We start from the raw sequence: 23661 nt of genomic DNA on the forward strand, positions 1-23661 counted from the left end.
GCGCACACACACACACACACACACACACACACACACACACACACACACACACACACACACACACACACACACACACACACACACACACACACAAAGAAAGTCTGAATCAGTTGATGTATATTTACTTGTTGTGTCGACTACAGGCTCAGTGCAAATGCTTTGATTTTATTTTAGAAAGATGAGAGGAACCTACCGTATGCTGGATTATTGGTTTTCTATCTATTTTAGAGTTCTGGGAAAGGCATGCTGTTAGTGGAGAGCTTCATTGCCTACATACATTGGCATCTAGATACAGTTAAAAGTGGCGGTGCATTATTATTGACTGGCAAGGGGTGGTAAAGCATTTAATTAACACCTGAAAATGCCATTTCCTACAACACAGGGCCTTCAATAATGACCAGTAAAGCTGCTCTTTAAGTAAAAAGCTTAATTTATATTGTTACATGAAATATTAGTTTGTCATTGCTCTCTGTGCTAGTTTCAGCAATGAGCGACCAATTAAATGCTGTCTCTAAGTGTACGTAATGCATAGATTTCATAGTTTGCTGGGGTAAACTGCAAAACGACTTAACTCATCTGGACATGTTTTGATTAAAAAACACACTTTTGTTGTGTTTGTGACCTGATCAACATCATGTGCATTTCATATAACAGGGACAGATATACAGTACCTAATTTTGAGCCAAACTCACCGAAACGTTAAAAAACAGCAAAGTTGTCTGATCAAAAAGTGGGGGTGAAAAAACACACGTATGCTTCCCCCAACTCTCATAGAGGGGGCACAGCTGCTCCCCCTGCTCCAATGCTCAGGCACATATCAGCATTCATAGAACACCATAGAGAGCCGTACCATACATATAGAGAAAGGATGCTATGATTACTGTAAGATCTAATTTCCAAGTTATTCATGTAATTGACCAGCTGGCTTCAATTTTGATGCTATAGAACTCAAATGAAACAAAGATGAGATAGCACACAAAAATATAAAGGATTGATAAATAATCATCAACCTATAAGTGCCCATTTAAACAATCTATAGTGCATGATCAAAGGTGAATGGCACAATTACATTTGGGAGATGTCAAACTCCACTTTTGCAACGTAAACAATGCATAATCTGGCCACAAAGTAGGACACAAGGTGGAAAATGGTTGTATTTAGTCTCTTGATTAATCATAGGTATGCTTTGGGCATAAAATGAATTAAATCAATCACAGTGTCATCTCTGAGGCGCATCTGGTGCATTGCTACTTAAATGGCAGAATCAGCAAGTCGCAGAAGAAAACAATTGCTTGTTGCACACGCAGGGGCAATATGTTGTGAACCGGCCTATTTAGGCCAAGCCCCCAGGAAGTGCACCAGGCTTTGAAGCCTGTACTATTGAAGCCATCTTTATACATCCATTAGGTATCTTACTATCTGTATAATGCACCCTTTAAATAGCAGGAAAATGCTGTGCCATTGACTTTAGATCAGGTTTTGTTGGTCACTGGCACAATCACTTTCTGCTGTCTCAAGGTAGCAATGCGCCAGTAATGTGCCTGACTACGCCTCATTATGAGACCTACATGGGTTAAGTACATTTTCAGCTGCCAGCCGTGGGGCTGGTCTTTTCTTACTCCCTTTTACTCCTCTTCTTTGTTTTGTGGTTTTTGGTTCTGTTTGTTTTTGCACACCTGTACACCATTTTTTTGTTTGTTTTTTTTTAAATGTGGGGTGTGTTTGCCACTAAAAGAGCATCCATTGTTTCGTCTGTGTGAAGCAGAAACATTTTTCTTCCAGTCGCTGACAGTGAACCCATTAGACTTTCACCTTTAAACACAAATCACGCATGCTTGGGTTTGTTTGTCTACCAGGGTGCGGTGACATCTGCAGGTGGATGAGTGAGGACTAAGCGAAATCACAGCTACTTTTCCTTCCTTCTCTTGTTGGGCTCAGGAGGTTAGCCTCGTCACAGTTGGTCTACTGAATACCAGAAAGAGATATCCAGCCCTCATACTCTGTGGAAAGGTAAGCACAGGATTTTTTATTTAATGTTAATCTGAACTTCTCAAAAGGATCAGAATGTTAACTTTAATGTTGGATTTCTAAATTATGAGCATTGCATAGTACTGTCTCTTGTGTTTAGTTGCATTATAATTTTCAGTTGGTGTTCTGTTTGGTACTTACCGTAATTCTATTTTATGCAGTTCTTCAAAAGATCATTTCAGAAGCAGAATATAATTGTAGTCAAGTCATAGTCGACTCACCCATCATTGTTGTGCGCTGTGATTTCAGACAGAGACAAAAGTGCAGGCTAAAGTTACGTGTCCCATTAGCCCCAACATTAAAAGTAGAACAAAGAAAAATGCATTTACTTATTATTTTTTTCTAACACAACCCTGTTTGGTTACTTAATATGGTTGCTTACATACATGAGCAAGCAATGCAGAGGTTAGATATACTCTGTGATTGTTAATTGTGTGTGTTGCAATTCATGATGTAGTTGTAGATCACATCAGTTTCTTTCTCTTTTACCTCCACAGATGATGACAATAGCTTCCAATAAAACACTGTGCCTAGCAAAGATAGTTGCTCTTGGCCTTATCTGCTCTGTTGCATTTTTTCTGTATTTCGAACCTCCATCTCCTTTCAGCTCATTTACATTAGCTGATGAGGAAAATTATAAAGGCATGGATCCCAATGAGAAGCCCATAGTCTTGCTGTGGTTCTGGCCTCTTGGTGTCAAGTTTGATTTCAAAGCTTGCTTCACCTACTTCAACATTGACAGCTGTGTGCTGACAGATGACAGAGCCCTCTACAGCAAAGCACAGGGAGTCATTTTCTTCCATAAAGACATAGACTGGCATTTGCGAAACATGCCGCAGGCTCCACGTCCAGCTTTTCAGAAGTGGATTTGGTTCCATGTGGAATCCCCGTCAAACACGGCAAAGACACCTGGTCTGGACAACCTGTTCAACTTAACATTGAGCTACAGAAGAGATGCTGACATCACTGTGAGGAACGAGCTCACTATCAGAGAAACAGAAATGACTGATGACTTTGTTCTGCCCAAGAAAGACAAACTGGTGTGTTGGATTGTCAGTAACAAAGACCCAGCCACCGGAACAGCAGTGAGAGAAAGATATTACCACGAATTGTCCAAACACATCAAGATCCACATATTTGGTGCAGCTTTTACCGGGCACCGTTTGAGATATGAGGACTACTACTCAACCATTGCTAGCTGTAAGTTTTACCTCTCATTCGAGAACTCGATCCACAGAGACTACATCACAGAAAAGGTCAACGGGCCCCTCGTGGTGGGGACGGTCCCCGTAGTTTTGGGTCCCCCAAGAGAAAATTATGAGCAGTTCCTCCCCCCAGATGCCTTCATTCACATAAATGATTTCCCTGATGCAAAGTCACTGGCAGACTTTCTGCTCTACTTGGACACGAAGGATGACCTGTACATGCGATACTTTGAGTGGAGGAAGTTCTACAAAGCCCATCCTCATCTTCTGTCCACTAACAATGAATTCATTCAACCCATCTGCCTCGCCTGCGACCACATGTCAAGAGACAGGGATTTCCATGTAGTTCATGATGTTTATAAGTGGTTCTTTTCATGAAAACCTCAATGTGAGCGTCCTTTGATGGTGGCCCACAAATGCACATTAATATACATTTTATATCCCAGATACGTAATATTCTGTTCAAAGTTGCCTTTATACAGTGGCTAAAATAATCTAAGCTGCCAGTTTTGATGGAATAGTTGGACATATTGCTCAGAGTTGAATGAGTAGACTGCTCATATGTCTTTGTGGTTAAACATGAGGCTACCGTCAGCAGTCAGTTAGTTTGGGTTAGCAAAAAGACTGGAAATGACTTGAAAAAACAGCTGATACAACTTGCTTTTTGTGTGTGTAATCTAGTTGAGAAAAAATATAGGACTTTTTTGGGATGTGGATAAGGAGTGACATGATTAATCAATTGTTAATTAATTAATTGATGACTGTTACACTAGCCTGTAACAGTTTTGATAGTCAATTAGTCATTATTTATTTATTTAGTCTTCTGAAAAATAGCTTTTTAAAAATATCTTCTACAGTCTCTTTTTTATTTAATTATTTTTTTACAATCTGACATTTTATGGACTAAGACATTATTTGATTAAAACTAATGAAAATAAAGTAAAGATGTTTGCAGGTCTGCATCTATGAGCACAACATTTGTGTAGTAAAACAGTATTGTGTTCCATTCATCTATCATGTCATGTGCCTGGAAGCTCAGTAAGACTGAGGGTGATGCAAATATGCACAAAGGGACTGAGTCTCTGTGACCACACACACACACACAACCCGCATTTCAAAGTCAAATCTTTCAACTGCTAGACTGCCCAGTCTGACATAGTATTGGCTGAACTAATGAGCAGAGTGAGAGCAGAGCACACTTACCTTTCCAATCATTGACAGCTCCAAGTTACAAGCAGGCTTTTTGACCAAGATCCAAACAAACATTGGATTGGATGACCATCCATTTGTTATTTCATGCTTAATGTGGTTATACTGCGTTAGTTTTTTAAGGGAACCTTGAGATAATCAAATATTAGATAAATTACCCTTGCTGCTGATTTAACTGTTTGACTCTTTTTAATTCTGTAAAAACTTAAAACAGACATGCTGCCAATAATTTGCTGAGGGAATGTGTTGCCAATGATTATGATACAGGATTCTCCTTTCCTTGCAGGTTTTAAATGGCTTCCACTCACATTTTTAGTGTTTTACGAGCCCTGCTGACTGCGATTTTCACCCTATCAGGAGTCATAGCTCTGTTTTTAGTTTACCACAAGTCATTTTCATCTCCAGAGTGTCATCCCCCCCTAGCTCATGCAGGGTGCCTGACAAATCAGACTAATTTTCAGAGCACATCAGTGGTTAGAAAACAGCCAGACAGGCCTGCAGTGATACAACAGACAGACAAGCCTGTGATGCTGATGTGGTTCTGGCCTGGAAACAAAAGGTTTGATTTGAAAGACTGTAAGACGCTTTTCCAAATTGACAGCTGCCACCTCACAGATGACAGATCTTTATACCCCAGAGCCCATGGAGTTTTGGTGTTTCACAGAGCTATCCGGGATGACCTCTCCAACCTTCCCACCACAGCTAGAGCCAGATTTCAGAGGTGGATCTGGTTCAACATGGACTCACCTACCAACACGCGCAGGATTGCGGGCATTCAAGGCCTTTTTAATTTAACCATGAGCTACAGGAAGGACTCAGATATCCATGTTCGCTGGGGGGTGACTCTCAAGAAGAACGCAGATGAAGATTTCGTGCTACCAAACAAGGACAGATTGCTCTGTTGGATTGTAAACAATAGCAACGACCTCCACACCAAATCGGAGGAGAGATACAACTACTACAGAGAGCTTGTAAAATACATCAAGGTGGATGTCTTTTACAACTCCTCTGCTGAGATCCTGAAGGGCCAAAACTATTTTCTGACTATCAGCAGCTGCAAATTCTACCTTTCTTTTGAGAATTCAATTCACAGCGATTACATTACAGAAATGTTCAATGGGCCTCTGGCAGCTGGCACTGTGCCGATAGTTTTGGGCCCACCGAGAAGGAACTATGAGGATTTTGCCCCAGGTTCTTCCTTCATACATGTAAATGACTTTCCTGATGCTGTGACACTGGCTGAGTTCCTCCTGAGGCTGGATAAAGACGATGAGGGTTATATGAGATACTTTAATTGGCGGCAATTCTATACCGCCAGACGTCATCTTACTGAGGAGCGACATGAGTTTACACACGCTATCTGCCTGGCCTGTCACCACATGGGTGTGAACAAGGAGTACAGAGTTGTACCTGATCTGTACAAGTGGTTCTTTCTGTGATGCTTTTATTGAACTACCTTTCCTTTGTATCATTACGTATCTCTAGACATTAACAACCACAGATTCCCTCCATTTAACATCAGTGTCCATTAATTTGTAAGTGACTGCTGACATTATGATAAACACTTACAATGTGTCACATTTAATGAATTAAACTGGATGTTGTTAAACAACCTTGGTGTTACAGGCTTACAGATGAGTGCATATTTCTTAAATTATTTGGATTTAATTGCAAACACTACACATACCTTGTATGAGTACACCTCACACTAATTTCCTGCTGGTTTGTTTATTTTGTAGCCTCTTGGATACTTTGACACGTTCTAAATATGTTTTATATTGCAGAACCACGTAGGCATTTCATTGTTGTTTTCTTTCATTTTTACATACAAGGGAGACTCCAGGCAATGGCTCAAAAACACAAGGGTGAAACACCAGGACAGGAACCAATAAAGAGCTGAGGACGAACTGACATGGAAATAATAGAAACTGACTGATGAATGGGGAGAAGACAGGTGAGGCTAACAAGGAACAGGTGCAAACAATCACAGGGGCGGGAAAACACACAAAGGCAGGAAGTAATAGAAACAAGAGGAGAGTGCTACAAAATAAAACAGGAAACCATTAATGAATAACAAGACTACAAAATAAAGACATAACAGGGAAAATGGTAACCAACAGTACCAATTTAGTCAAACGTTGCCAAAACAATGTAAAGTAGGAGGAGGTCAGATAATGATAATTTTAGGATTAGTAAAAACTGTATTTTAGTCATTTGTCAAATTTAAGTTTAATCTACAGCCACACATGAGCCTGCAACCCTCTTTGGTTTACAGTAAATGAATCATTGAACAATGAAATAAATCTGAGTCACCCGCTTCCCGTCTCATGTAGTGGAAGAAGTATTTCTGAATGAACGGAGAGTCACCAAACCTGTAAAATGCGGTTCATTCTTTGCAAAGAGGAGCAAACTGTAACAGCGTGGTCATGCAGTCTGTTAGAGAAGCTCCCAGAACTTCACCAGGCATCATCCTGTAAACCAGAGGTGTCCAAACTTTTCACTGAGGGCCACATACAGAAAAACATACAAAGGGCTGGGCCACTCACTAGAAGTGAGCTATATTGCTAACTGTAATCCACTAGAGCTGATGTATATCGCCTCACCTCTAGTGGATTAAAGTTGGCAAAATCAATCAAATGTAGGTGAATTCTGCTTGATAACTGAATATGATTCAAGAAATTTTCCATTAGTGGGCTTTCATTTATTAGTTGTGGTACAAGCTGGTCTTTGCCTTGTAGGCCCTTGTTCAGGTGAAAATACTAAAAATGCCAACCAGAGAGGGTCACTGAGCTCATGAACAGGTCTTTCTCTCTTCAAAACAGGTCGATTTCTGATCTCAGGGAATAAAATCGCTGCAGCACAGAGCCACAACTTAGCCAGCGCACATGAGAATGGTAAAGCAGCGGGCCAATGAAAATTGGCGGGCCGCAGTTGGCCCACGGGCCGTAGTTTGGACACTCCTGCTGTAAACCATCAGTTGCTTTTACACCTCTTTGTTCCCTATCTGGCCAATACACATCCTGTAAACCAACTGCCACTTTTATATTTCTTTGTTCTCTATCTTGCACATTTCATTACACTCACCTTATGACACCACAACTGTGAATGGGAGTACTGACTCATAAAGCCCGTGTCTCCTTGACTATTTAATGAGGTGTTATAGAGCAAATATTACAGCGGATCATCCTGATCTGATATTTGATGTTTGGTGTCATCAATTAAGTCTTATCTTATCTTATCTCATCAAGTTAACATAATTTAAACCAAATTACATCAAAGTGTGGGAGTTGAGGAAAGAAGGAACAAGAACCTGACCATAAATGGAAACGTGCACACACAGCAGAACCCTACATACTGGTATGTTTCTACAGGTTGTGTGTGATTGTAGGAAGAGTAATAAGGACAATAAGGACACGTCTGAATTACCATGACAATAATCTTGTGTATGTGAGTCCTGATCCATAAAAAGCTGCATGCGAATCTTTTGCAGTTGCTGGGAACTGTGTTATCCCAATTCAGTGATAAAGTTAATGGGTCATGAATCATTCGGTTTCTGTGCACCACAGTTTTCACTTCAAATTCACTTTTTTCTGTTGGACAGTGCTTTTAGTAAATCAGATTTGGGGTTATATGCTCTGAACTACAGTCTACTGTGATGTACTTTCTTTGTTGTTTTATTTTACTCCACTGAGCTTGTTTTTATCGTCTGTTTTATTGCATTGTGTTAAAATCCTGGGTATAAATAAGATTTTAAGTCAGATAAACTTCATTATCATTATTGCTCTCGAAATGTTCATATCTGTGGTGTTTGAATGTTTCCTCGTGGGGGCTGAGGCTGCGTGGTCTCCTGGATTGCGCGCAAGCCATTTCGTGCATTGAGTGCGAGCGTGTATGTGTGTATGTGTGTGTGTGTGTGTGTGTGTGTGTGTGTGTGTGTGTGTGTGTGTGTGTGTGTGTTTGCAGCGGTGCTTAAGTACCTTGGACAGCGCCAGACTGCACTCAGACATACACACACATGCACACATGCGCGCACTTCTGCAAGAGGAGGAACTTCACTCTTTGCAAACAACATTCGCGCAGTCGGTTCTCTCCTTCTTCCAGCTGTTTGTGGGCTACTTTGCAGACCTCTCCAACCTTCCCTCTAACCTCTCTACTCCAGTTGGACCTACTTGCTCGGATATCCCCTCTTTTCCCAGCCGGGTATGAAGCTGTAGAGCCGCGCCGGCCTCGGAGCACCGAGAAGCGGACTCCTCTCTTCGTCTCCTGCCGCCTCCTCCTGCTGGAGCTGGAGCGATGCCCGGGGAAGGATGTGCTCCAGCCGCAAGATCCTGTGGAGCCTGCTCCTGCTGTCCGTGGTGGAGGTGGGCCTGGGTGTGGCGAGCATCGTCCTGGGAGCGGTGGGCATTAGCTGGGTCCGGGGCCAGCACAAGCCGCAGCAGGGCGACGCGTCCCCGGTGTGGAGCGGACTATGTGTGCGTCCTGGAAACAACTTTTGTCCTTACTTTTCCTTATTTACCTCCAAAGAGGATAAGTATCTCCGGGGAGGATGTGGAGGGTAGAGGCACAGTTAAAACTCAGGGGAGTTTGTGAGCCTTTGTGAGCCATGTTGTTGAGAGAGAGGCTGCATGTGTATTAGGATCCAAATAAGGCATGTATGGATGTAGATATGTCTTACAAAGTACAAGCATGAGTGATTTTTCTTTAAAATAATGTTAATTGCTCTCCTTTTGTGACGTGTTTTCTCATAAAGGCTTCATATTAATACTTAGATATAAAACTAACTTACCTTATAATTTGACAAAATATATTTTAAACTTACAAATCACAATTTGTCTTAAAATGTTCTAATGTCGTCCTAATGAAAGACTTTTCAATGGTTCAAGACTGTTGAAAGCTTTTGGTTTAAGGAACCAAAAGCCAATTGGAACCAATTGATTTTTGTTCATCCTGGTGGTTGTTGATCTGAAAGCACTGACTGGAAACCCCAGGATGTGTGTAAGACTAACTATTTTGTCCATGTTTGCCCTTTATGTGACTTCATGTGTTTGTTCGGGGGGGGGACACTTGAACTACAGATGGGTTTCATTAATTCATGCTTGAATCGTTGCTCTGTGCTTGGGAGGGTCAAAGCTTTTGCACACAATCATCCTCTGTTTAGTTAAAGGCATTTTTAGTAGTTATATTTAACCTTGAATGAGCTACTTTACTATGATTGCTGCTCCAGCTGGAGCTCAGGCAATATAAACCATGAAGAAATATATCTGAGTCAGATTTCTGCAAAATTACATGTGTATATGTATACTTGAGTGTGAGTGCATGTAGAGAGTGTGTGCTTCCAGTGTTTTGCAATGTGATGTCTGTGTGTGTGTTCAGCTGTTGAATGCTGTCTGCTGAGTCAGCCAACCATGACTCGCGATTACCCAAAGGTTTAGATCTCCTGTAGGGAACTGGGAGTCATTAAGCCTGACTGACCGCTGTCCTAGAAGTAGATTGATTGCCGATTGTCCTGCGTTTGATTGCAAATTGTTCTGTTGAAACTATCTGATATTTGTCAGTACATTTGGAGATATCAGTGTCTTCACCCACATCATGTAGCATATTATAACTACAGATATACATTAAAGGATTAGGACATCTTTTTATTTGTACCTGCAAATAATAAAATGATAAGAATATTTTTAATTTGAACCTGAGAAACTCAAATTCCTGTTCACGTTATTTTATGTCTAACAATACAATCAAAGAAACTAAATGAAAATAACTAGACAAGAAGAAAAACAACTTGGCAAACTCCATCCACTGATAAGGCCATAATATAGGGCTGAGAGCTCCGGAAGACACCATAGTAAGTGGACCTTGAGTTACTCCTATAAATATCAAAGGTCAAGAATAAACCTTTAAACTTAATGAGCCTTGGGCACAGGTACACTGTGACTGAACCTTACATTGAAAGTGAGAGGAAGCCACACACACACACACACACACACACACACACACACACACACAAACACTGTCTCCAACAACTTTCAGCAAAACAATGTATCTCGCAGCTCATTGTGCTGTCCCACTTATAAGTGTACTCTGCTAGCATAATCCACCGCCGTGCTGTTCCAGTTCAGTCTGAAGCGTTGACATCCAGGACAATATGGCTTCCTGCTGGGAGGCCAGGATGACACACTCTATTTTTAGAGGCAGAAAATTACATCTGAATAACGGAGTGTAAAGAATACATTCACCCTTCTGGTTTAAAGACATAGAGGAGGCTTCATATAGTTTCTTAACCAGCCATTGATTTACTCATTTGTTGCCCTCCTTTTCTTTCCAGTTTCTGGTCTGTGGGATGTGCGGAGTTCTGTGTGCTCGAAAGAGGACCGGTCTTATTGTAAGTACATGTACATAAATAGCTGTGAATTAGTTTGCAATATTTCACCTTAAATAGCATTTTCTCGCTGCAGCAAACAGGAAAGGCTCTCCACTGATATGACACATGGGAGAGTCAGAGTGATTTAAAGTAAAGAATCCTACGTTTTGGGGGTTACATTTGTATGCTCTTTTGTCAAGGGTTAGAGGAGAAGATCAATGCCACTCTCACGTGAGAGTGTTATCGATCTTCTCCTCTAACTCTCAGCTAGAGAGCCAATAAGCAAATTTCTTAAAATCTTAAACATTTCATGCTTTCGAAAAATGCCCACTCTCGGATGTAGATATTCAAATATGACAAACTTTAATTAATCTCTTTGCCTGTCCTTTATTCTTACTGTTGTATTCCACAATTCAGACACACAATTTTCTGCGATGATTGGCAATTGTTCAAGTAAAAAAGACTTTAACAGATGCTGAAGATGAAACCCAAATCATTATTCATCATTATGCATTGAAAAGCTGTGTTTTTCCTTTGAAATAAAGAAAACACTCCTTAATATTGTGCGCTTTCACTCACCAAGCATCAAATATTAATCCACATATATGCACTCTGCAGTATTAGTATCATGTCAGAAGTAGACAACACACAAAAGTATTGCACAATCTGCCCCAAGAAGCTGTCTAATTGTGTGAAACACCCATAGGTGTGTGTGTGTGTGCGTGAGTGTGCGTGTGTGTGTGTGTGTGTGTGTGTGTGTGTGCGTGCGTGTGTGTGTGCGTGTGTTGTCCTCTTCCTGAACAGGTGCACACAGTACAGTGTGCTCTGAAAAAGACGTCTGAGGAAACCAGAGGAGACAAGCAGTCACCTCTCCTCTTCTCTTTCTGTCGTTCTTTCCATCTTTTTTTTTTTTTTTTTTTTGCTCAGTGATCGCCGCGCAGTCTCTCTGTATGTCAGAGTCCTCGTGTTTCTCTCTGACTGTCTCTGTCTCCTGCGGGGAGGGCACTAATCATGGATCAATGTCAGCACAATCTGCTGTAACGGAGACATTCCTCAACCTTTCTCTCCCTCTGTCTCACCCTATCCATCCCCAACCATTGTCTCCCTCGCCATCTCCGACCTCGTGCCTCTCCCTTTTTCTTCACTTTCTTCATCTCTCTACCTCCTCTGCTCAATCTCACCCCCCCCCAGTTGTTTCTATGCTCTGACTCTCTTCATCTTCTTCCCCTCATCTCCCTGCATCCCCTTCCACCATATCAGTCTGTGGGGTGATGATTGCATTAGGTTGGTTTGGCTCCGGACTCCTGCCAGCCGCTTTCCACACTTCACCGGGTAATGACTGAAATTGGAGATGCCTTTTTTTCCATGCGGTTCAAGGCACTAAAGGCATCTGTGCTGGGAGCAATGAAAAAGAACCTGAACTCCAGACACAACACACACAAACACACACACACAATATACATAATAAATTGGAATATAATTGAATTGATTGGATTTTATTATTCTAACTGCAAAGTATCAGAACTGCTATCATTTTCCCATGAGATCCTGCTGGAAAAAAGACAATGATTCTCATACTAGGTTTGAGTTTTTCAGTTGTTGATTACAATTCTGTGGAAGTATTGTGCTTGATTAAATACTGAAAGAAAAATTTCACCAAGAAACTAATCAGGCACACGCACAAAAGATGAAATACAGCAAGTGAGTGATGCAAGCATATTTGCAAGCCGTGTAATAATTCTGGAAGAGACAGTGTGCTTTGAGAGTGATCCAATTTTCTAATAGGAAATTAGATTTATTTTGACTGATACGCATTACTCATCAGAGCAGCCGTCGTCCAAACTGCAGAATGATGGAGATGGAAGGTCAATTGTAGTTTCTATATCTCCTACCTCATCAACTTTTGTCAGTTTGTTTACAGTTTTGTTGATAGGATGTCAATTCTGCCATTTGCATCAACGTAAAACACTCTCTCTGTCTCTGTGTCTCAGATGATCCTGTTTTCAGCATGCTGTATCTGTGGTCTGATTGGTGGGATCCTCAACTTCCAATTTGTTCGGGCACTGAATAAGCGACCGGACTCCATGCACTCAATCCATCTGGCAGCCATGACTCTGGCCTGTCTGGGTAAATAAAGCAATTGCACAACACACTGTGATGCAATGCAACTGAACACACTTATTAATGTGACATGTGTCATAGTAAAGGAAATTTATTAGAATATGTCTTTGTAATAGTCTGTGTAAAGCAACGCTTCATTTGTCATCTATAAATACAAGAAATGATTCCAGATCTTATTAGTAAGAACCACCTAAATATGTCTATTGTCACTTCTCTTCTGTTTTAACATCACTAAGAGTCTACTACAGCCATGCTAGCAGCTCTGTGAGGCTGTACTTAGGCACAGCTGTGCTTTAGGTATAATGTTTAACATGCTCATTATCTTAGTTTAGTGTGTTAGCATGCTAACGTTTGCTAATTAGAGCGGAGCACAAAATAGAGCCGAGGCTAACGGATAAGTGACAGCATTGTCCAGCTGGTGACGCAAGAGGAAAAGTCAGTCAAGTCACCAAAGCCAATAGAATTCATCCTCTTGGGACCATGAATGGTTGTATATAATTCTGTGGCAATCCATCCAATAGTTGTTGAGGACCAAAATGATGGACCAACCAACAGAATGACATTGCCATCCTAGAGGAACATCACTAGCTGGGTAAAAACCACATAAAAACTACAGATGGGACAGCCCACTCTTCCTTTAAAATAGAGAGTTCTTCCATTGTTTCTCCAGCTCGTTTCCCTCTTCCTGTCTTGTCCAGGTATCTCCTCCTGTACCTTGTCCACGTGGCTGACCTGTCGCCTGGCCAGCTCCGAGCAGCAGAGGATGTTTCTGGAGAGGGAGCACTCGCTGCACCACTCGCACGAGATGACCGATAAGGTAGGACATGACAGCAAAGGAGAGCTTCTTATTGGTCAGCTCGTCTACAGTTGTAGGAAGATGTGTGTTTGCATTGCAGTGTTTGTTAAGTTGTTGTAAGTGTTTACGTGTGTGTGTGTGTCTCCTAACAGGAGATCCTGGACAACTCCAGTAACGGCATCCCTCAGATCTCCTACAACGGACACACCACGGCATCACCATGACGATGTATCACCAAAGGCGACTTGCACACACCGAAGCAGAGACAGTTCATGATTTGCTTGCTGTCAGATGACAAATACAGCATGTGCTTCATTCTACATATCCTGCGGCACACACAGTAACTATAGCCTGACTGCAGGGAATAAAACCACGTCTGGGACCCTTTTCTTTTCTATAAGATGGACATTTTTGACACATAAGAGGGCGGCGTTTGTGTATCTGAATAATTATGCAAACACATGTCAAAACCGGGGTGGAGCGCTGCCATTTGGGTGACAATTTTTTGGCTACAACCATCTGTGTGACATCATCTGATTTTCAAACCAATGAGCAGGAAGGAAAGATTGTATCCAATCAGATGCCTCAAACTAATGAGCACAAAGCAAGCATGCAGCTGATTCACTTGTTTTGAAAAGCTATTTCAATCTCAATGTCCTTATTCTCTCTCTCTGTCTTGTTATGGGTTTATGGAATGCAGATCTTGAGATAGCCTACAGCAAACTGTATGTATTGTCTGGTAATGGAATGCTTTCACATGAAAATACAGTGATGCGCAATGTACTGTACTGTATACCCACGCCTGCGTATCAGGAATCTAGCCGTACCTATAAATCAAACATATTTTTATAAATGCTTCTTATAAAAGTCAGTTCAATTAAAGTATGACAAATCTGAGTGACGTTTTATCTCGCATGGATTATATCAGGGTCTGACAGATTCATTTGCACACACACAGACACACACACACACAAATAACATGAGAAGCAAAATGACTTTGATCTTATTATCCCAAAATATGCATTTTTATATATGTTTCTGTTTGCATGTTTCTGTAAGTATGCAAGTTCTGTGAGTTATTACTCAGCTGGTGGCCACCTGGAGCATTTAAATCATTACACTAAATGTTTCAATAAATACATGCATTTAATCTTGAAAATCAAGCGCACAATATCACTCATTGGCACCCCGTCGTCAGAAACAGTGTGGAGCACGATTTAGGAATTCAGTGCATTCATATGGGTGGTCGTTTTAACACGGGGATGCCCTCGGCTCTGCTCGAGGTTCGCACACTCATCTCGAAGAAGATGAAGTAAATCTGATTTACAGAGCTTCCCAAAGCCTTAACTATAAAGTGCTTCACAAACCAAAAGTAGAAACATCCATCCATCCATTATCTATACCGCTTATCCGTCAGGGTCACGGGGGAGCTGGAGCCAATCCCAGCTGACTTCGGGTGAGAGGTCACCAGCCAATCACAGGGCCAAGTAGAAACATAAACATTAAAAAAACAATATCCTACTCACACACACACACACACACACAGATATGACCTCCACTGCAGACGATTGCAGACTACATCATGCTGTTCAATACCTCATTATAGTGTTTGCCCACTCGAGCACCACACAGTGCATGTGTGTGTGTTAACGAGGGCCCACAGCAGCAGAAGCCACTGGGAGCTCTTGCTGACTAAGAAACAAATGTCACTATTTATCACCGTGACAACAGACAGGAGTGTGCCATGACGCCCCAGAGAGCACCATATCTGCACTGCACTGTGTGTGTGTGTGTGTGTGTGTGTATGTGAAATGCTGAATCATGTGACTTCCCGTGCTGCTGCTCTGTCAGAAAACTGTAAAACTAGATTAGCCATGTGAGTGTGTGCAAGTGTATTTGTGTGTGTGTGTGTGTGTGTGTCTGCATGTGCACTAGTTGCACTAATTGACACCTCAGGTCACCTTAATGATCTTAAAGTGCCATTGAAGGTACGAACAGGATACAGAATCAATAACTGTCTCTTATGAGATAAATAGCCTCACAGCATCCTTGGCAGGCTCGTCAGTGCTCAACTTTCAGTTTACAGAACAAAGGGCATGTTGGTAAGGAAATGTGTAATTTTAATGGTATGTAATGAGAAGCTTATGTCTGCGAACATGATTTATTACTGGAGGAGATGGACTGTCTCTACTGGGAGCATCGTCACATTAACCTGCTGGGGCTGCGCTGCTGGACCCCAAGTAACTCCTCTTTCCTCCCACTCTGTGCAGTGTGTACAGTATCACTATGCTGGGTTATAACATGGCTCCAGCTTTTCTATCTGCCTGATTAAACACAATACACCGTCAACTGCAATAATCGTCTTAAATCTAGTCCCTCTTTGAGGCATGGCTGAAAAATCAGGTAATAAAACAGCATCCAGCTTAAAGACCGCTAGTCCCAAACAAACTATGGCTATTCTGTGAGCCTGGGGCTTTAGGGGGCCTCTGGGGAGCGAGAGGTACCTGCTTTGCCTTGCTGGCTGGGTGGGGACAGTGTTTGTGCCTTTAAATACACTAACTTAAGTAATAAGTAATAAGTAAACTCCATTTACCTACTTCCATTTTGGGAGATTTAAAATACTGTGCTACAACAACACATAGAATTAAAATTCAGCTTCATGTTTATGCATTGATGATTTTTATACACATAATTAACACTAGACAAGTTATAATTATTTTCTGTTACTATAAAGGGCTTGTTTACTTTATTTTACTAATTTACACACAATGGTGATTAGTAAAAGTTTTACTTTTGATCATTAAGCCAAAGCTTTTCATTTATATATGTATATATAACTGTAATTCATATTTCTTTAAAGATTAAATTAGACAGATTAGATTTTAACTGAGTTTTGAGAGTTTGATTTAATATTTTGAACGCTGGGCTGTCACTGTTTTACCTTTTTGTTCGACTGTCGTTCCACCTCCTGACCACCAGGGGACACTGTAAAGAAATGTTTAAAGGCTTTAAACGCTGTTGGCCCGTCCTTTCAGCGGAAGTAGGCTGTTGTTGCTCTTCCGGTCTTCCTGTACAGTATGGCGAACCTCGAGCATGCTGAAGACGACCCAAAACATGTGAAAATGTCTGGGGAAATCTCCGTCGCCAGTGCTGAGGTCCATCCCGTCAAAATGTCCTCTGTGGCGGACACAGACCCCGGCGCGGTCCCGTGCTCCGTCCCGTCGTTCGCAGCGGCCTCCGGGCTGCTGTCAGCGCCGTACTCGTGTCTGGTCATGAGCACGCACCGGAGGCACGTCGTCCTGCCGCCTATGTACCTGAACAAGAAGAGGACAGGCATACAGGAGGAGCTGGAGGCCGAGCTGCTCAGGTTCTCCCAGAGGTAACAACACCCACACACCACATTTTATCTTCTTTGACATTTTCAGCTTTGTCGACTTCTCTGCGGCAGCGTTACAGCCATTTCTAACACCACGCCAGGTTAAATCTGTCTGTGCAGCAGTCAGTGTTTGAACACAGCCGAGGTTTGTAGTCACGGTTTTAACTACCTTACAACAAACTTTGCTCTTGGCTTTGGACAAAAATGTAGTCAGGCCTGTTAGTTTAGTAAAAGTGTCAATGCTTCAAGGTTAAAGTACCGTACTGCTAGGAGAGGTATGTATCCAGATGTTTTCTTAAGTATACCTGCTCAAGTATGAGCAGCAAAATGCACTTTAAGTATCTAAAGAAAAAGTACTTGTTGTGCACATCAGACACATCACTGTTATGACATACTAGGTTATTGTTTGATTAGTATTGAGCTGAGTATTCAGCTAAACAATCGTGGGCCAATGTACAAATATAATTGTTTTGGTGTTTTGTGTTTTTCATCTGTCTATAAGTGTTAATCATACAATATTACTCTGTATGAAGCTGTTATGATCCCCCTCAATCATTCAGCCTAATCTGTTTGACTCTTGCAGTCTAAAGGGAGTGCCTTTGGCGTATGACAACATCAGGGTCGTGGGCCACCACGGACACATCTACGACGACAGCGGCTACATCCACATGGACATAGAGGCCAATTTTATTGTCTTTCAGCCCAAAAAAGGACAGAAACTGCTGGTGAGATTTATATTTACAGCACTCACCAGATGCTGTTATCCTGAGAGTAGTTCACAGTACTGTTTTGGCCTTAATGTGATGTTATCTGTGAACGGGGTTTGGGGAGGAAACTTTTACAATCCCTGTATAAACATAAATGTTCTGCAGTACAGTCCATCCATGTGATTAAATATTCATGAGACAATATAAATAATGTTGTGTACTGTACAGGGATTGTGGGAGTAAATGATAAACATAAGGGTTACTAGGTTACAGTATCAAACCAGCATAGTTGGCAAAATACCAGCCTCATGTAAACCAAGAAAAGAACATTTTTTTACTTTTACGTGTGTTATTTTATTTGCACTATGTTTCTGCTCCCAGGGTAAGGTGAATAAACTCGGAGTGAGCCATGTGGGATGCCTGGTGCACGGCTGCTTCAACGCCAGCATCCCCAAACCCAACCTGGTTTCTGTGGAAACCTGGCGGGACACAGGACCGAGAATCGGTGCAGAGCTGGAGTTTGAAGTGACGGCACTGGACGCTGACGCTGTGGGGGTGCTGCTGATCAGAGGACGACTCGACAGGACCAAGTAAGTGTGTGGTGATAGTGGTTTGTGGGGGCTAAAGCAGTCTGGCTTTCTTTGTGTTACATGGCTGCAAGCTTGTTGTCACATTTTGGCAGAATTTGTCATTATGATACAGACACACCTACACTTGATGTAGGACAAAAGCCTGAATTGATTAGTGTGTTTTGTGTGTTTGTGTGTCAGGGTGCAAGAACTGCTGGCTATGGGTGAGAGCTCAGAGTCCAGCATCCCCGCCGACCAGCCAGAGTCATCAGAGACAGATCCCGACCCAGAACCCTCAGAGGAGCCTCCTGAAGACACCCCCAAGAAAAAGAAGAAAAAGAAAAAAGACAAAGTCGAAGAGGAGGTCGCACCCTCCTGCCAACTGGATGGCAACACACAAGCAGAGCTGAACGGAACGATGAATGAAGCAAACAGCAATGAAGCTGGCGAGAAAAAGAAGAAGAAGAAAAAAAAGGACAAATGTCTGAAAGAGGAGGAGGAGGAGGTTGAGGTCTCAGCCATGGAGGTCCACGGCAGTGACTCCAGTGGTTACCAAAGTGACAAGCCAAGCAAGAAGAGGAAACCTGGTTCTGGAGCAGATATCACGTCTAGTTTTAGTGAAGAACCTGAACCACCAAAATCCAAGAAGAAGAGGAAAAGTGGCATTGAGCAGTTTGCCTGAAAAAAGACCATATTCTATATTCAGAGGTGAATTGTGTATAACCTTCGAGGAACATACTGACGTGCCTTAACAGTCAGACACAATATTGCTGAAGCAGCTTTTCTGCAGTCGCATGTTGTAGCTAGTGGAAAAGCTCATGAGAGGATAGAAGCAGACTTGACAGATCAGTCCTCGTTGGATTGCAGTTCCATTACTTTGCCTAATGGGGGAGCAAAACTGCTTCGTACATCCACTCCGGGACACACAAACTAAGGGGTGAGACCATGTCAACTATGTATGTCAAACATGGTGCTGAGAGTAAGTAGGCCATGTTTTTACTTTGAATTTATAGAGCCAAATGAAAAAAAACAAAACATAATTTGATATAAATTCTGTGTACCTGCTTTGGTACGTACTCTCCTTCTTTGATACTGAAAAAGGAAGGCTGAATCTGAAGCCGAATACAGAAGCTTCTCTCTTCTCCTGCCTGATGTGCCTCTGTTCAGCCTCTGAAAGGCTTTGTACTGAATATTGGCTAGAATGGCTACAATTATTTTTTCACTCCCCTATTTTTCTAATCTTCATTCAGCATCCCATAAATGCATCGTCGCGCACAGTTACAGACAGCACTGTCATGAATTATGTGTGCTGTTTCACTGTCTTCCTTAAGTGTGGCATTGGAAGTTTTCACATGAAGGTGTGTTGTCTGTCTTCGCCTGAAAACCACCGCAAATGGAAATTAGCCATTCAGGTCCCATACCAATTAAAGAGCTCTATATTTTGAAAAGTTTACCCTGCTTCCATTTTTTCACTTAGGAGGTGAAAATCATTGCTTTTATTCTGAGAAAAATGCTTCTCTGTAAAGATTAATACCAAGCTTTCTTGTTTTTCATGGCAAATTTTCTCCCACAACAAACTCTTTCATGCTGACCGTTGGGTGTCGAGTGATAAAGTGCCGAGAAGCAGCCTAAAGATCTTTGTGTTTTCTTTACCCCCAACCCCCCCACGAAAAACACACACACACACACACACACACACAGCCCGCTGCCTTTCACTGGGGAGTCTCATAAGCCGTGAGGTGCTAAGAGTTGGAGAGCTTATCAGGAGCTGCCTAAAGAGGACAGATAAGAGGCTGCAATTAACTTGGCTCATCTTCATCTGTCACACCTGATCGTGCACATCTGGGCTTTGGAATTGAAAGCCCTTGAGTACGAGTAACTCTCCTCCAGTGCTCGTTCATTAACACATTATATCTCAGGTAAGTGTAAATACAATGCTCTGATGTGTTACAGGGAGTTATTTGTCGGCCGGGAGCACCAACTTCCTGGAGTTTCTCCTGGTTGCCCAGCAACTGATCCCAAGAAGACAGTTTATATTTTTAAGGCAAAGACAAAGGAGCGGTGTCAAACCTCTGTTTTAACTCTTGGCCAGAAAGCGTACAGTTCTTTAAAAGTTGGAACTACTCCTTTAATGATTCCCAATATTTGTATTTATATTTTTAACCAAAGGATTTTTTTTACAACCTGGCAACACAAGAAGTTCTTCTTAGTGGCTTACAACTAATCCTCCATGTGTTTCTAAATGAATCATAACCCATTTATAAAGGCATAGTTACAACTTATACACCCTGTATTAAGTGTGCCCAATCAGGAAACTGGTACTGAAATAAGATTTAAGCTCTCCATGAACAACCTCACCTTTAGCAAAAGAACATTAACTCCATTTAAAACTTTTTTTGACAATTTAATGTACGTTGTGCAGCCTCCACTGTTACTTAAAGCACTTAAAACTTGTAAACTTTAGATATTTAACCATGATCTGAAAAGTTCAAGAGGAGTTTTAATGCTTCACTGTCATTTGTCCTCCCATGACCTCCCTCCACCTTTATCAATCTTTTGCCTGAATTCAACCCAGCCTGTCTGTGTGCACCTGTCCCCCTCCCTCCATTGCCACTCATCTATCTTGTCATTCTTCGTATTACTCCCTCACGTCGACTCTCCCACTCTTCCCTCATCCTGCTTTCCCTCCTCCTCTTCTTCCTACTTGTCTGATTTATAGGAGGCGGTGTGCAGTTCACACACATTCCACTTCTGACACCTCCCCGTCCCCCCTCCGCCACTGGACTCTCATATCTAGGCACGCTCGTTCATCTTCACTATCCTCCAATGGAGAGAAGAAGAGAGGTGGGGGCGAGAGAGATGAGACAATAGGAGGAGTGTTGTTTTTGTTGAGAAAACCAGACTGTCTTTTCATACACCTCTGTCGCCTCTTGCTGTGTGTATGTGTGTGTAGATTGGCTGCGTCTCTCTATCTCCTGCGTCAAAGTTTCCAGGCTTGGCGGTTCCTACATGAAAGAGCCCCTGAAGTCTTTATGGAGAACAAGCGGCACCCTGACGCAATGCTCCAGGTTCAGGTCGCACACACACATCGACCCATGCCACACACTTGCTGGCTCGCTCACTCATTCACTCATGCAGACACACCACATCCACAAACCCACAATCCACAAATCCCCATCCTTGCACACCCCCGTTGGCCAGGCCTAATTAGTTATGTGGTCGGCACTCTGCTCTATCCCAGAGCCCCAAATGGCAGCAGGTCATAAAACCTTAAGTGTTCCACCAGTCAGAGCCATGCAACTGTGGCTATATATCGTCCAACACGGCCCAGCCATGGCTTAGTCGTATCAAAGCCCATCTCTCACAGGCCTACTGACATCCATGAAATCCCTTTATGGCATTTTCAAAGGCATTTCTGAGAGATTTTTGGCACTTCTGCTTTGCATCTCTGTTTTTTATGCTCCCTCAGGTAGGCAAGTAGCCCGTGCTCACACAGAGTCAGATGGGCTCAGGCTTTAAACTCTTTCCCATGGGATCAGTGTCCACACACGTATGCAAGAGCACATGCACACACACTATTAACCCCAAAAGTAAACATCACTTTTTGTTGGTTAGTGATTTTCCCAGTCAGTTTGTTTCCTTGGCACCCGACACCCACTGTCCTGCCCTTAGTAACCTTAGCGACGAGAGATGGGTGTTTCTTGTGGCACCGTGTTGCTCAAGGGAATTGCGCTTGGATTCACTTGTGTGTGTTTGTCCAATTTCAAACGTCTATCATCTTTTGGATACCCTAGGGAGTCATCAGCGAACATGTTGGTTTAACAGATGATTAAATAACATCCAACTAAGTCCAGTGATCACTGAACAATTTGGTCTACGGGTTTGTATGATTCACACTATCAATATCAATACCAATAGTCACACTAGAAGGCGGATTGAAGGGCTGGTTGTAACAGAGAGGGGTGGACGAAGTCTCTCCTGGAGGGCATTTGCAGCATTGCACAGTGTTGCTCACATGAAAAGTGAAACCGTTTTATAAAGAATGAAAAAAGACGGAGAGAGCAAAGGAAAAATGAATATATTCGTCAAGTGTAATCTGTGAGAAACATTAACAATTTGGCCTCAATGTATGTATCATTTATGCACAAAATAAGAGAAAATCTGAGGCCTAACAAAGTGCCCTGAGAGAGTGAGTGAGGGCCCCCACGAGTGAGAGTAAAATCATTTTAATGTTATTCTTCTTGAAGTTATTTAACTTGAAAATGTGTAACCTCCCTATCACCACATATTTCCAACTTCTTCCATTTTTTTCTCTCAAACTAGATATGATAGACATAATACATCACGTCAATATGAAAATGTGTAATAGATGTAATAGATAGAGGTCTACAACATGTGTAATACATGTAGTAGACCTGCAGGTCCACTGAGGATACCCCTGCCTCGCCCAAAGCTTGATTTATACTTCTACGTTTAACTTATGCAAAGCCAAAGCTGTAGTCTATGCAAGTGGCCTATGCCGTTGTGAACACTAGTTGCCAGTAGGGTTTCTGTGCCACTGTGTTGAGTTTTATCTGGTTTCTTTGTGTATTGCAAACAATGCTGACTGAAACTGAGCAGATTAAGTTTTTTTGTTGCAATACCACAAGTGACCCCTTGGAAAAAATGAAAGAAAGGCTGAGCGGCAGCCCATTATCCGTTTTTTATAATATATCCATGTGTAAAATAAGTACATTAGTTACAGAAGTGATGTTACATAATGTTCATGATGTGAGCTACGTTAAAAGTTACATTTTCACATCTTTTTTTTCATTTGAATTTTGACCTTATCTTCTGTTTCTGACTCCCCAGTGAAAGGCAGCGGGCTGTGTGTGTGTGTGTGTGTGTGTGTGTGTGTGCACTCTGCCCTGGCCAGCCAGCCCACTGAGATTAATAGGGCTCAGCATAATCAGGAGGTAATGGGAGGCTCATAGGCGTCTAGACAGTGTTCCGACCAAACTGTAACTCCTACACCCAAAGCACTGGGGAAATATAGCAAGGAAAGGACAAAAGGTAACAACAGAAAAAAGTTTTAATCTTAGCTGTATGCAACTATTATGATAGTAACATCATCCGCAGAGACGAATGAGGCCAAATCTTATGAGCATACACATAAATGTGAACACAGTGATTTACTGTGGAACAACAAGCTAATGTAAAAAAATGATTTTTTATCAGTCCCTATACCTTTTGCATATAAATCGAGAGGAGAGCAGAAATGAGGAGAGGAGTAATATGGGGAGGGGTAAG

The 23661-nt window shown here is 42.0% G+C and overlaps 3 protein-coding genes across 5 annotated transcripts; all 3 read left to right on the forward strand.

Moving 5' to 3' along the window:
• The first annotated feature begins 393 nt into the window (after positions 1-393).
• On the forward strand, positions 394-13971 carry LOC139215446 (transmembrane protein 196). Of its 3 annotated transcripts, XM_070846416.1 has the most exons (5): positions 8658-8914; positions 10768-10824; positions 12795-12930; positions 13623-13741; positions 13873-13971. In XM_070846416.1, the coding sequence occupies exons 1-5, from the start codon at positions 8750-8752 to the stop codon at positions 13942-13944; spliced, it is 549 nt and encodes a 182-aa protein (XP_070702517.1). In that variant the 5' UTR covers positions 8658-8749; the 3' UTR covers positions 13945-13971. The 3 variants fall into 3 exon arrangements, with proteins under 3 accessions (XP_070702516.1, XP_070702515.1, XP_070702517.1); XM_070846415.1 differs by lacking the exons at positions 8658-8914; positions 10768-10824; positions 12795-12930; positions 13623-13741; positions 13873-13971 and adding exons at positions 394-400; positions 2539-3611; XM_070846414.1 differs by lacking the exons at positions 8658-8914; positions 10768-10824; positions 12795-12930; positions 13623-13741; positions 13873-13971 and adding exons at positions 1926-2010; positions 2526-3611.
• LOC139215687 (4-galactosyl-N-acetylglucosaminide 3-alpha-L-fucosyltransferase 9-like) lies at positions 4736-5943 on the forward strand. The gene has a single exon (XM_070846717.1). It carries the CDS (start codon positions 4736-4738, stop codon positions 5879-5881), a length of 1146 nt encoding a protein of 381 aa, XP_070702818.1. The 3' UTR covers positions 5882-5943.
• A 2794-nt stretch (positions 13972-16765) lies between the features above and the next one.
• polr1f (RNA polymerase I subunit F) lies at positions 16766-19823 on the forward strand. Its single transcript, XM_070846412.1, has 4 exons — positions 16766-17099; positions 17680-17821; positions 18185-18393; positions 18574-19823. The coding sequence occupies exons 1-4, from the start codon at positions 16798-16800 to the stop codon at positions 19052-19054; spliced, it is 1134 nt and encodes a 377-aa protein (XP_070702513.1). The 5' UTR covers positions 16766-16797; the 3' UTR covers positions 19055-19823.
• Positions 19824-23661: the final 3838 nt, after the last annotated feature.

The sequence above is a fragment of the Pempheris klunzingeri genome, chromosome 16 (genome assembly GCF_042242105.1).
Source record: "Pempheris klunzingeri isolate RE-2024b chromosome 16, fPemKlu1.hap1, whole genome shotgun sequence".
NCBI classification, from domain to species: domain Eukaryota; kingdom Metazoa; phylum Chordata; class Actinopteri; order Acropomatiformes; family Pempheridae; genus Pempheris; species Pempheris klunzingeri.

Excerpts from the sequence above, each read along its gene's own strand:
- LOC139215687 (XM_070846717.1), top strand. The coding sequence starts at position 4,736 with ATGGCTTCCACTCACATTTTTAGTGTTTTACGAGCCCTGCTGACTGCG.
- polr1f (XM_070846412.1), top strand. The coding sequence starts at position 16,798 with ATGGCGAACCTCGAGCATGCTGAAGACGACCCAAAACATGTGAAAATG. Across the intron at positions 17,100-17,679 it reads CTGCTCAGGTTCTCCCAGAG|TCTAAAGGGAGTGCCTTTGG; the intron begins GTAACAACACCC and ends TGACTCTTGCAG. Across the intron at positions 17,822-18,184 it reads AAAAAGGACAGAAACTGCTG|GGTAAGGTGAATAAACTCGG; the intron begins GTGAGATTTATA and ends TTCTGCTCCCAG.
- LOC139215446 (XM_070846414.1), top strand. The coding sequence starts at position 2,526 with ATGATGACAATAGCTTCCAATAAAACACTGTGCCTAGCAAAGATAGTT.